Source organism: Tiliqua scincoides, chromosome 3 (assembly GCF_035046505.1).
Source record: "Tiliqua scincoides isolate rTilSci1 chromosome 3, rTilSci1.hap2, whole genome shotgun sequence".
In the NCBI taxonomy this organism is placed as follows: Eukaryota; Metazoa; Chordata; class Lepidosauria; order Squamata; family Scincidae; genus Tiliqua; species Tiliqua scincoides.
In genome coordinates, this window is record NC_089823.1 from 61,882,937 (window position 1) to 61,895,306 (window position 12,370).

The 12,370-nt window shown below is 40.3% G+C and overlaps 1 protein-coding gene across 3 annotated transcripts in view; it reads left to right on the plus strand.

Annotated features, from left to right (window-relative positions):
* DOP1B (DOP1 leucine zipper like protein B) overlaps positions 1–12,370 on the plus strand; it is a 78,792-nt gene that overhangs the window by 44,846 nt on the left and 21,576 nt on the right. For all 3 annotated transcript variants that reach the window (XM_066618902.1, XM_066618901.1, XM_066618903.1), the window contains exons 18-28: positions 54–244; positions 618–2,247; positions 2,886–2,997; positions 3,687–3,872; positions 5,275–5,400; positions 6,881–7,015; positions 7,952–8,007; positions 9,873–9,977; positions 10,059–10,125; positions 11,076–11,220; positions 12,243–12,325. In XM_066618902.1, coding sequence (XP_066474999.1) covers positions 54–244; positions 618–2,247; positions 2,886–2,997; positions 3,687–3,872; positions 5,275–5,400; positions 6,881–7,015; positions 7,952–8,007; positions 9,873–9,977; positions 10,059–10,125; positions 11,076–11,220; positions 12,243–12,325 — 2,836 coding nt within the window. The remainder of the gene's footprint in view (positions 1–53; positions 245–617; positions 2,248–2,885; positions 2,998–3,686; positions 3,873–5,274; positions 5,401–6,880; positions 7,016–7,951; positions 8,008–9,872; positions 9,978–10,058; positions 10,126–11,075; positions 11,221–12,242; positions 12,326–12,370) is intronic.

The window sequence follows — 12,370 nt, forward strand, 5'->3', positions numbered from 1 at the left end:
TACTCTGGTCTTAATATGCTACCTGGTATTAATATGATGTGATCTTCTTACAGGTCCTTGTTTGTTGTATTAGACAGCCTTAATTGTTCAGATGGGGCAATTGGTGCAGCAGCACAGGGTTGGCTGGTCCGAGCACTTTCTCTTAATGATGTTGCCCGAATCCTGGAACCAGTTCTTCTGCTTCTACTTCATCCCAAGACTCAGCGTACCTCGATTCACTGGATCAAACAGAAAAACTCAACAGGTAAAGCACGTATTTACTTAAGAGGAACTGTAATGGATCAAACCAGAGTTCACTCAGTCCAGCTGCATACTGTTTGCAACAGTGGCTTGCTAGTGGTCTCTGAGTTAGACCACGAACAAGTCATGAAAACAGCAGGCATTTTTACAGCTTGTCTACTGGCAGCTGGGATTCAGTGATGTAATGGCTCTGAACATGAAGGCTCCCTTTAGCCATCATGGATAAATATCAGTTTCAGTAGCCATCTGTAGGTAACTACTTGCAGAAGGCTCTAAAAGAGTTCATGTGGTGCTCAGATGGTGAGGTGATATTGTATGCTTTCCGTTACTGAATGAGTGCCACATTTTTAAAATGTTTTTGTTGTTGCTTTTTTCAGAAGACATGCATCACTGGTACAGAAAGAAAAAAGCTGCTTTCCAGGAGTCCTTCAGAGCCTCTGAGCTACATGAAAGCAGTTCAGAAGAGAGTTTGCCACTGAGCCAGTTTACAGCTGTGGATAGGGAAGCTATTTGGGCTGAAGTTGAAAAAGACCCAGAGAAATGTTTACTAAAAAATGAACTGTATGTAAATGATCCTTCTTGGTGTGCAGAATTTTCCCAAGGGAGGGGTGAGGAAGAGGAGAACAGTGAACACACGGAATCTGCCGATACTAGCACTGGGCCTCTTGACAGTGATAATACCTCCTCTTTCTCACCTTCTCTGGACCAACAAGACATGAGCAATGAAGAGAACTGCAGTGCCTCAATGGAGGGTAAAGAAAGCATGAAGCATGTTTGGTCTTCTCATGTTTATCCTCCTGACAGTTCCAAATCTAGTCCTGTACTAAACCTGGTACGTGCAGATTCTGAGAAGACTCAGACATCGGAATCTCTCTCAAGTGATGAAGAGGTGGATTTGGAGCTTCAAGCACTTACAACATCTAGGTTACTAAAACAGCAAAAGGAAAAACAAGAGATAGTCGAGGCGCTGTTTAAGCATATTCTATTGTACTTGCAGCCATATGATTCCAAAAGGGTCCTGTATGCTTTTTCTGTACTTGAAGCAGTGCTCAAAACAAATCCTAGAGAGTTTATTGAAGCAGTGGCCTCCACTAGCATGGATACCAGCTCCACAGCTCATCTCAATCTCATCTACAATCTTCTAGCCCGCCACCAGGAAGCCCTTGTGGGTCAAAGCTTCTATGGAAAGCTTCAGACTCAGTCACCAACTGTCTGTCCCCATTCATTGCTAATAGAATTACTGATTTATCTCTGTCTGAGTTTCCTACGCTCTTACTATCCCTGCTACTTAAAGGTGACACACAAAGATGTGCTTGGTAATAGGGATGTCCAGGTCAAAAGTGTTGAAGTCTTGATCAGAATGATGACACAGTTGACTACAATGGCCAAATCAGCAGAGAGCAAGAACGTAGAATTTATACGCAGTTTGCTTGGGAGATGCAAAATCCAAGAGTTTGTACTCCTTTCTCTGTCTTCTTCTATGTATGTAAGTCAGAAGTGCTGTAAACATATGATAGCTGAGAAGATGAATGGCTTAGGTGAAGACAGTGTCCTTGAAGAGAGTCTCATCAATTTTGGCCATGATCAGATCTGGAGTGAACACCCTTTACAAATTGAGCTGCTTAAACTTTTGCAAGTTCTGATTGTCTTAGAGCATCATCTTAGACAGACTCAGGAGGAAGTGGAGAACCAGCCAGGCCTATCTAGGGAATGGCAAAAGGCGCTTAACTTTCAGGAAGCAATTGGTGCTATGCAGTACATACATCCACACCCTATAACTTCTCAAGGATTGTTTGTGTCTGCTGTAGTTCGAGGCTTGCAGCCAGAATATGGATATGGCATGCATCCATCTTGGGTTGGCTTGGTTGCATGTTCTTTGCCATACTTTGGGAAATCTTTAGGCTGGACGGTGGCACCATTTATTGTACAGATATGCAAGAACTTGGATGATCTTGTGAAACAGTATGAACATGAAGCTTTGAAGATGTCGTCAAAAGGGTCTCTGAGGTAAGGAAGTTTGTGAAATTTATTTTGGTTTCTTTCATGGTTTGCCAATTAGTTTCTAGTCAGTATATCACAAGGCCTGATTTTATTTTATTTTATTTTACTAATTTTATTATCCAGCATATTCTAAAATGATTATTATTTCCAGGAAATAAATCAATGTTGAAGAGATATCTATCTGGGGAAGCATTTAAACCTGTTGGCAGAAGCCTTCAACATGTGCACCCTGTAGTTAAGCTTCAAAGAATGGGCATAATCTAGGGGTGTAAATTTTTTTATTTATATAAAAAAAATAATTTTTTTATCTTCCTAATGGGCATTCAGAGCAGCTTCAAATTATTGCTCGTCTGCTTGTCAGATGGAAATTTTTTACTAGCCACATGGGAGGAGGCAAGTGAGAAACTGAAATGACACCCTGCTTACCTACCAATGTCACCCAAGAAGCCGGTCATATCCATTTAAAAGGCGAACTGATAATATGAATTGCCTTACTGCAATATGGTAGCTGGTTGGGTGCTGAGGCATGATCAGAGGATCTTGGAAGAAAGGTTTTGGTTAATGTAGTTTAGGTGGGAACAATCCCATATATTACTATTTACAAAACTGAAATAATCCTTTGAATTAACTTTCTTTTCCCAAAGCATAAATTCAAAGAGGGAGAACATTACACCAGATTATCCTCTAACCCTTTTGGAAGGGCTAACAACTATTGGTCATTTCTGTCTTTTGGATCATTCAAATCAAATAAAAAAGGTAACCATTTTCTTTATTTCTTTTATTTCAGTATTTGCCACATTGTGAGAACACCCGTTCTCACCCATAGTGAGAACACTGGGCAGAGGCACCATTTAAAGTGATGTTGTCTGATGTTTAGATTGTTAGCAAAACTTAGAGGGTTGGTCTAATTAGAGGGTTAGCTACTAACTGTTGACACATTCTGAGAAAGTAGTATTTTATCCTAGTATGTGGTGTTAAAGCATAGCCTTTTGTTTTCAGGGGGGAGGAAGGGAAACTTTAACTAGATGTTTAGTTTAAAGGATTCTAATGTAAGTATATTTTGAGAAGCTAAATCTTATGCATTTTTACAAAAAACTTGTTCCAAGATTTTCTTTAAAATAGCAAATGAATGGCACAAAGCAGTTGATTTGAACTGAAATTAAAACCTTTTTTCCAGCGCATCTCATTTTGTGTTAAAGTCTGATTGCAAAACCAAGGAAGTTGTCCCTCCATTAATGTGTTATATTCTGAGTTGACTCATTCTGAACAAAAACACTAATTTTTCAGGTTAATGTACAATACAATAGTTTATAGTCCTATGTATGTATTTAACCCATTTTCTGTAAATCTTGTATAATTTCTACAAATATTTTATCGAATATTAGGATTTTTAAACAGTAATTCTTATCAGCAGACTTTATAATAAATTTTGTTTGTTTACCTAGTCACCACTGAGTGCTGACCCTACAAATCTAAGAAATGCCAGGAATGCCATTTTAGAAGAGCTGCCTCGTATCATTAACACCTTGTCTCTCCTTTGGAATGTCATAAAAAAAGAAGAGTGTCAAAAAAGATCAACTGACTTTCTTGGAACAAAAGGCTCTTCTTCAGTTTATTTCAAGACAACCAAAGTATGAATCCTAGTGTAATGATTTTTAGACCAGGTAGTTCGTGAGTGGTTATTTAACAATTCTGTTGGAATAAACTCAAAGTTTCCAAAACTTTTAGATAAGAAATTGCTCATGTTTATAGGCATTCTCAGAACAATTGACAATGTCTTATATTGGTCAGTACCAAACAATACATTGCCAGATGAAACACTGTAGCTCAGAAAGAAGACTGCCTTGAGTTTTGAAAGAATGTATAGTAATTCACATTTATTTGTTTTTAAATGTGTCTGTGCAAACTTTTCCATGAACAGTCTCAAAACAGTTGCCTCACATGCATTCAAGTTAGCACTGCTTCTGCCTTCTTTGTGTACAATGTGGCTCACTGTTGATGGAGAGATCTTAAATGGTTAAAGTCTCTTCTCTAATTTGAGAAAAATAACTGAAATTGGAGCCAAGAGAATGACTGTTGTTCCCTTTGAAAACAGAATAGGAGGGTCATTATGTCACGGTGACCTAAAGAAATGATTGGCAGAACATGTTGATCATAACTTTACCAAAGGGAGCATCCCAGAATCTTGTCTTGTGAGCCAAGGACATTCCAGGTTGCAGGGCAGAATGACCTAATTAGAGCTAGGACCAAGCACCAAAACTGTTATAATAGGTCCAATAAGGAGGTGGAAATGACATACACATGAGTGTCACATGTGTAACTTGTTTGTTCCACTTTATTTAATGTGATTTCTGAGTGTGGTTCTTTGGGAGAGGAGACTGGGGTGAATATTTGTATCCAAACTAGATCAATTGGCTTATGTAATTCACTTACTAATGTAGAAATAAAACTTCCAAACCCTTTTAAAAGGTCTGTGACTGTTTAGCATTGCGTCAGTAAAAAGAATCAGGAAATCTTTCCAACACTATTGAACTAGCTTTTTTTTCTATGTTAAATATCTGGAAAGGTGAATGGAAATGCTTACCCTTGCATTTTTTCACAAGCCCCACAAGTTTATTCAAGAGTTCAGTGAGACTCATTCCTAGCAGTAGGTTTAGTAAGTAATCCCTGATTCAATGTATCTCTTTATTATGCAGGCAAATCTTGCATACATGCCACAGAATTCTTTACATTCTCCTCTCAATCTCATCTGTAACACTCCAGCACCTAATTTTGGAAGTGGCATTTGTTGCAGTTTAGGAAAAACATCAACATTCCTACTGCATGTAGCTCTTGGGGTCTGCTTGTTCAGATCAGGGTTAGAGGAAATTACAAGCAAGAATTTTATCAACATGAAAACAAAACATATGATTAAAAATGTGTTCTGACATATTGGTTTTATCAATGTGCACAAAAACATCCCATCTGGATGTTTTAGAAAATGTTCCATCAGGATCCATTCTACAAGAACATTTGTGTTTTTCTTTTTAATAGACATTGAAGAGTAAAATCCTGGACTTCTTGAATCCCCTTACTGGTCAGCTTGGAGTACAGCTTATAGCTGCAGTAGCAACTGTGTGGAGTAGCAAAAAAACTCAGAAGCATCAAAGCAAAACAAAGGTAAAAAAATTTGGTGCAATGTTATAATCTTGATGGTGGAATGAACTATCTAAGGCAGATCTGAAGAGGGACTTTGCAAGGGCAAAGCAGATAGAGGGCCTCGCACTAAATAGGCAAAGCAGTTCAGTAATGAATGAGTGTGTATTTTGAAATACTCAGGTGAAAAAAGGCTATTTTAGGTGTCTTTGAGTTCTCCATAAGTGAGAAAAGTGGTTGGACTTCTAGGCTGTTTGAAACAAAGGCAAATTTAAATGCTCTGAAATGCTAAAGTACTTTAGCAAAGATAAACTGAGCAAGAAGCCTCAGCTAATTTTAATTCCCCTACCACAATTATCCTAAACAGGTATACATTGATTGTAACCAATTTCCATGAGACAAACTTCTGCATCAATATGTTTGGGACTTGCTGAAGAATCTATGACCCCATTTTGGGGTGTTTGATTCCGCCTAGTGTGAGAGGTCCCTTGACTTCCAGTGCTGGGAGAGGAAGTTAAGTGAGATTATCTTTTGGGAAACACCTGCTTCATCAGGATTGTGGCCTTTCGAGGCCAGAATGCAGGGTAGGTTATTTGAAAATTAGCTACAGCTGTGATCACCAGTGGGGGGTTGACAGAGTTCTGGGTCATCTTAGACGTAGACATCTGAAACTTAGAACGTTTCAAGCCTCTGACTGGCTGGAACCTTAGGGAAGGTAGGGAAAAGGTATAAAAAGCTCAGGGGGAAGGTTTCCTTTTGGATTCCCATTGCCACATTCAGCATGGCAGTTGGCTGGGCTGAGGGATGATGTTTCAGAATTCTGCACATAGCTTAGTAGCTGTGTTCCTAAGGTGAGGTTAGCTGGCATTTAGCTAAGAGCTTAGCTTTTGTTATTTTTGGTCTACCTTTGTACTATTCCCAAATTGTATTCTAAGGTTTTGTGGTTATTCTTCTTTCCCTCTCTTTTAATAAATATTAAAAAATTACCTGAGTTGTGCATGATTACTGGGTGGAGAACTCTTGTTCATTCTACACTCAGTTCTGACCAGTAAGTCATGTTGTTGTGTATTGCCAGTAATTGGGAGGGAAGTTACCCTTGGGCTTCTGAGAATGTCCATCCCCTCTGAGGAGTTGGGGTACCTATAGTCTTCCAGTTCCTCTGGCTGGAGTACTGGCAAAGAGGAGTCAGGGCAGCCTACCTATTAGGGTTGGTTTTAGTCCTAGAGTGTGGTCCCTTTTAAACCAATCCATGGGAAACCAGACATGGTGGAACCCTGGTTTGGGGCTGCGGGGAGTGAGCAACTGTGACTGGCAGTGATGTTTGGGGTACTTTTATAACTTTGTCTTGTGAGGTATATGGAAATATCATAGTGTGACTGTCTTGTATATGCTGTATTGGCCTTTTTATAGCACTGGGTCTGATGAAGACAGAGTGTTCCTGAAAATGCACAGTACAGCTGATGGGTGATTTCTTTCAGTGTTTTCTCGTGCGTTTTTGTTGCAGATACCTTCTGCACCTAGTACATCTCAGCTTACACTAGTTGATCTAATTTGTGCACTCGACACTCTGAAGACAGACACTATATTGCAGCTTGTAAAAGAAGTTGTCAAGAAACCATCCCAAATCAAAGGCGAAGAGGTAACAGTTACAGTAGAACTATCTTTGCTAATATGTGTTTGAACTGGAGATGCTGATCAGGTGGTGTCTTTATCTAAGCAGAGAAAACAGGGCTTTTTAAATCACGTAAATACTGCTGCCTTCAGTGTGCAGAACTGAATAGTGTTCAGTTTTGTGCCCACAGTCAATTGAGAGCATTGCCCAAGATAGTGCCTAAAATAGTTTGCAGTAGAGTAGCTGTCAGGATAAGTACCCTGAATATAACTGTTTATGAAGTGGCTTCATGTGTTCATTCTAGGGGCATGATGGGGGGAAATGGAAAGGAAATGCTTTCTTTTTAAACCGCAACAGCCCAATCTGAAACAGATTTACTTGGGTATAAGTCACCACTGAGTTCATTTATTTTATAAAAAAAAATTTTGGATTTAGCCTACCGGCCCAATCCTATCCTCTAGTTAGGCCTCTGGAATACCTGTTCAGGCAGCATAATATATGTTCCTGCTGTCGCAAATGCAACATGCCAGAGAGTGTTGCCTGGCCTCTGCTGAAAGCAGCAGGTAGCCAGATACATGCTATGGCAGACCAGGGTCACCCTCTGCCGCAGGTAAGACCATGCAGGGGATCAGGCCTAGGAAGGGGGCAGGTACAGCTGTGCCTGTCGAATCTTCACCCTTTTCCTGAACTCAATCCCTGCTCACAGGTCCAGGTGAACTTACAATATCACTGGCACATGTCTGAGTAGACCCGGCGGGTTGCCAAAGTCTTATGAATGTTCCTTTAGCTTGAGGAGACCTTGGAAGCCAAAACTGCCCTTTGGACTACAGCAGTCACTGCACTGGTGCTACTGCATTGCCACATAGGAAGTTAGGTAGAATTGGGCTTATAGGGATTCTAAAACTTATTGAATTTCTACTTCTGTTGTGATGAAAATAGAGGAATTATATTTTCCTTTTTCAGAAGTCTACCCTTGTGGATATCCCAGTTCTCCAGTTCTGCTATGCATTCATGCTAAGGTAAGAAGGCTTATAAGCTGATTCTAATAATTGCTAACAGTAAATTTGCAGTGTGTTCTTTATATTTCAGTATATTTGTGTCCAGCATGCAGGTTTGTACAGTGGCCCTCAGTATCCATGGGGAATTTGTTCCCCCCCCCCCACACACACACACACCCCTGCAGATAACAGTATTCATGGGGAATTTGTTCCCACACACACCCCTGCAGATAACAATTTCTGCGGATGCGGAAAGCCTCAAGAGACCCCCTGGATGCAACCAGATGTGTTCCGAGGCCCTTCCAGTGCAAAGTCAACACCCATGTTGTATCAGATCCACAGGTGGTGAACCTGAAGATGAGATGGGCAGACTGTATAGCTATTGTTATTAAATGGCTGGCAGATGCTAAACACTTGCAGTAGTACATACAAAGACCACAAAATGTGCTCTACTGACACATCATAATTTGCAACACAATCCTATGCATGTTTGTTCAGAAATAAGTTCCACTTAGTTCAATGGAACTTACTTCCATTTAATTCATTGTGCCAATAACTCAGTTAATTATTGTTCAAGCTATGATCTATTTAAGTTGTATCTTCATCCCCTATGAAGTATTGGAGTACTGGGGGAGTATAAGATATCTAGGCATGGACTGTGACCTATCTGCTGAATATATGTTGTTGATATGCAATAAATTTTGAATGAAAAAATGTATTTCCTTCCCACTATATCTTGCATGCCTTAGATCAGGGGTGTCCAAACTTTTTGGCAGGAGGGCCACATCATCTCTCTAACAGTGTGTTGGGGGCCAAGAAAAAAAGTTAATTTACTTTTCAAATTTGAATAAACTTACATAAATGAAAATATTAGAGATGGAACTTATATGAATGAATGAAGGTCTTGCAATAGCACAAAGCAAGGCCAGTCTTTCCTTTGCATTCACTGCTGCATCACAGATGTGAACAGCAAGCAGTGGAGGGAGCCCTTGTCCCACAGCTTACGCAAGAGGTCAAACAGTTGGCCATCACAGTGAGAGCAGTTGCATCAGGCCGGCGTGGGCTCCAGCAAGTCTCTGGAGGACCAGGGGCTCATTGGAGACTAGGGGCTCCCTGCGGGCCAGATTGGGAGTCCTCAAGGGCCGCAAGTGGCCCCAGGGCCGGGGTTTGGGCACCCCTGCCTTAGATACTTGCTTTATATTTTAGGTGTACATATTAAATGTATGTATACATTTGTATAAATATTTTTAAAACTAATGCTAAAAGCACAAATTGTACTCATACCCTTCTTAGGGAGCTAGGAGTGGCCATGCTTCCCTGTCAAATGTTTAATTAGTGAGAGATTTGATATTAGCTGCTACAAAATGGTGAATAAAACTCTGCACTTTTATGGCAGTGGGCTTACATCTCTGCTGTGTAACAAGAGAGTCATGGTCTTGTGGTCTTGTTGTAGTGTCTGTAATATATGGTGTGGTCTTCAAGTTTTAAATTCCTCCCTGAAACCTACAGCTCTGCTGGGGTGGATCAGAATCTGTCAACTAAAAGCAAAAAAATCCTAAGCTTTCTTTGTACACAGGGTGTCCTGTGAGGCAGTGTTATCTTTGTCTGAGCAGAAGCCCTCTCAATGTATTTACTTGATGGATTTGTTCTTCTTTTCCCTGCCCCAATCACCTTATTCAACGAATGGTCTGAGCTGCTTGTAAGACTTGCCCCTCCATTAGGAAATGTGCTGTCTCCTCGCATGAATTGCGCCACAGCAACAATGCACAAGATGATAATGAATTAGGTTAATTAAAAATGGATCTATATTAAAATAGGGGCTTGTGGGCAAGGTTATCTGACCCTGTGGGGGAAGGCTTCAGTCTTTTCCAACTTTATTTTTGCAGACTTCCTGCCTCTGCCTTGCAGGAGAATTTCCAGTCATTATTGGGAGTACTGAAGGAATCTGTGCAATTGAATTTGGCTCCACCTGGCTATTTCTTGCTTCTCAGGTATGAATATAGTAATCAGTTTAGCATATGCACTCATTTTACAGCTGATCACTTTGTTAATTTGGACTTATTCTACCACAGTACCTTGAATGATTTTGTGACCAGAACTCCAAGCCAGGAAAACAAGAAGGACCAGAAGGACCTCCAGGTACTCCATAGCACATCTTCAGTTCAGTGTTTATAAAAACATTTAATCACCTCATTTTGTACCTTGGCTTTAGCTGCAGTGGTTGATTCACTGACTTGTTACCAATGTAGCTGATGCAGAATCCTGTTCTCAGGAATTAGGGCAAAATTGGCATGTTCTTACCAGCTGGGTGACAAAGGTTTTCAACCTTGTTCTGTCAAAAATATGCATTGATTAGAGAAGAAGAAAACTAGATATACTTCTGGTTTCTAAAGAAATACTCTTGTGCAATATTCAGCCTTATAGGAACAGCAGCTATGAGGTGGGTTTTTAAAGTGAGAGCTGAAGTTTCTAGGATTCTAATATGCCTCTAAACATTGCCAAAAAGTCTTGCAAGCTGCACATTTGCTCAGTTACGTGCCTGCCATAGAGCAAGACGGGGCAAAAGCCCCAGGTGTCAGCTGCTGGGACCCTGCAGAAGCCTCTCTGATGCTCCTGATGGGGGCAGAAACTGTATTTCCAGTTTGCCAGAAACACAGTTTATAGCTCCGGGGAACCTCACAGAGGATTCCCCAGCATGGGAGGAGGTCGTGTGAGGCTCCGTGAGCTGCTGGTGAGTGGGGGGGGGCAGATTTCTGCCTTGGGGGGCAGCGAGAGCCTGCGGGGGGCACCATGGAGCTTTGCCCCGGGTGTGGTGCTGCATTTGCATAATTTTCCATAGTTATCACCAGCTAAAGATTATTAGCTTTTGTTTCCAATGCAGAAGAATTCTAAGTATTTTCGCAAATAAAGAACTTCTCTGCAATATTTGTAGGATGTCCAGACTTTGTGGAATTCAATTTGAATGAAGTGATGTTTATTTTGCAATTTGACATTTTTGTTGCAATACAATGAATATTACTTCCATGAAATTAAAACATTTTATATAGCCTTGGTGTGAATTGTTTCTGTCTCTTGCTTTTCTCTTTCAGGAGGTAACTCAGAAAATATTGGAAGCTGTGGGGAATGTTGCTGGTTCCTCTTTGGAACAAACTAGCTGGCTGAGCAGGAACCTGGAAGTGAAAGCACAGCCTCAGATCTCCTTGGATGAATCCAGTGTCAAAGAAGATTTGAATGGTAAGAGAAACTAATAATAATAATTTGTGCCTAAGACAAACTAATAATAATAATTTGTGGCATCTGATGCTCAAAATGCATGATGCAAGAATTCTCACACAACTTGTCCTCATGCAGGATAATTTTAAAAGGAAATAGGAGGAAAATAATGTTTCCGTGGCAGAATATGTTGTTGTTCTCAGCTTTCTCTGTTGGCAAAAATAGGCAAAAAATAGGCAGGAAAACAGGGTATTCATCACACCATATAATGTGTACCTTTTAAGATAAACGTGTGCCCTCATCACTCCCAATTTCAAAGCAAAGATAAACTAAATGCAGGGATGTCCATACCTTCAGTGCTATTCAAAATTTGCAAGTTGGCTATCTGTTGGCCTGTAATTATTAATATTAAAATTATTTACATACTGCTTTGTGTACAAAAAAAAATCACAAACTGGATTACACCTTAAAACAAAAAAATATGGCTCCCTGTCCCAGAGGGCTCACAAATGTAGGCATATAACACATGAACTACTGTCACTGCATGGCTTTTTTTTTTCTTTTGCAGAACAGCAAAGCTGCTGAGAAAAAGGTTAATAGAAGCAGTGGGAAGGAGAATACTTAACCCTTTCCTTTTCTACTATTCCAAAATTGTCCCCCATTCAACCTCTTCTTCACCTCCAATCCAAAGCCAGGTTTCTCATGTTTTGTTGGGAAAAGGGTTCAGCACCCCTTCCTCCCTCAGCTGCTGTATTGAAAAAGTCATTGGGAGACTGTTGTACATATAACATGTAGTTAGACAAAATATCTGAGACAAGAAAAACATCTGTGCCTGGCTTACTGCATTGTCTGCAGATTTTCCCAGCAAATGGAACCATGCTATTTTTAATCTAGTTGGCACTTTTTCACAATTAAGGCTGCAATCCTATACACTCTAATTTACCCTAACAATGCTTACGTCTGAGGAGGCATGCCCTGCACGTAAAAATTCAGCATTGTCCTATAATAAGGGGAAAATTACAATATCGCTCCTACTTTTACAGATACTTCAGCAATACCTTCCTCGATGGTCTCTGCTTCTGCTCCATCAGTGTACAGTGTTCAAGCTCTCTCTCTCCTTGCAGAAGTGAGTCTGGATTTACTTTTGAGTTGGGACCAGTTATATAGTTCT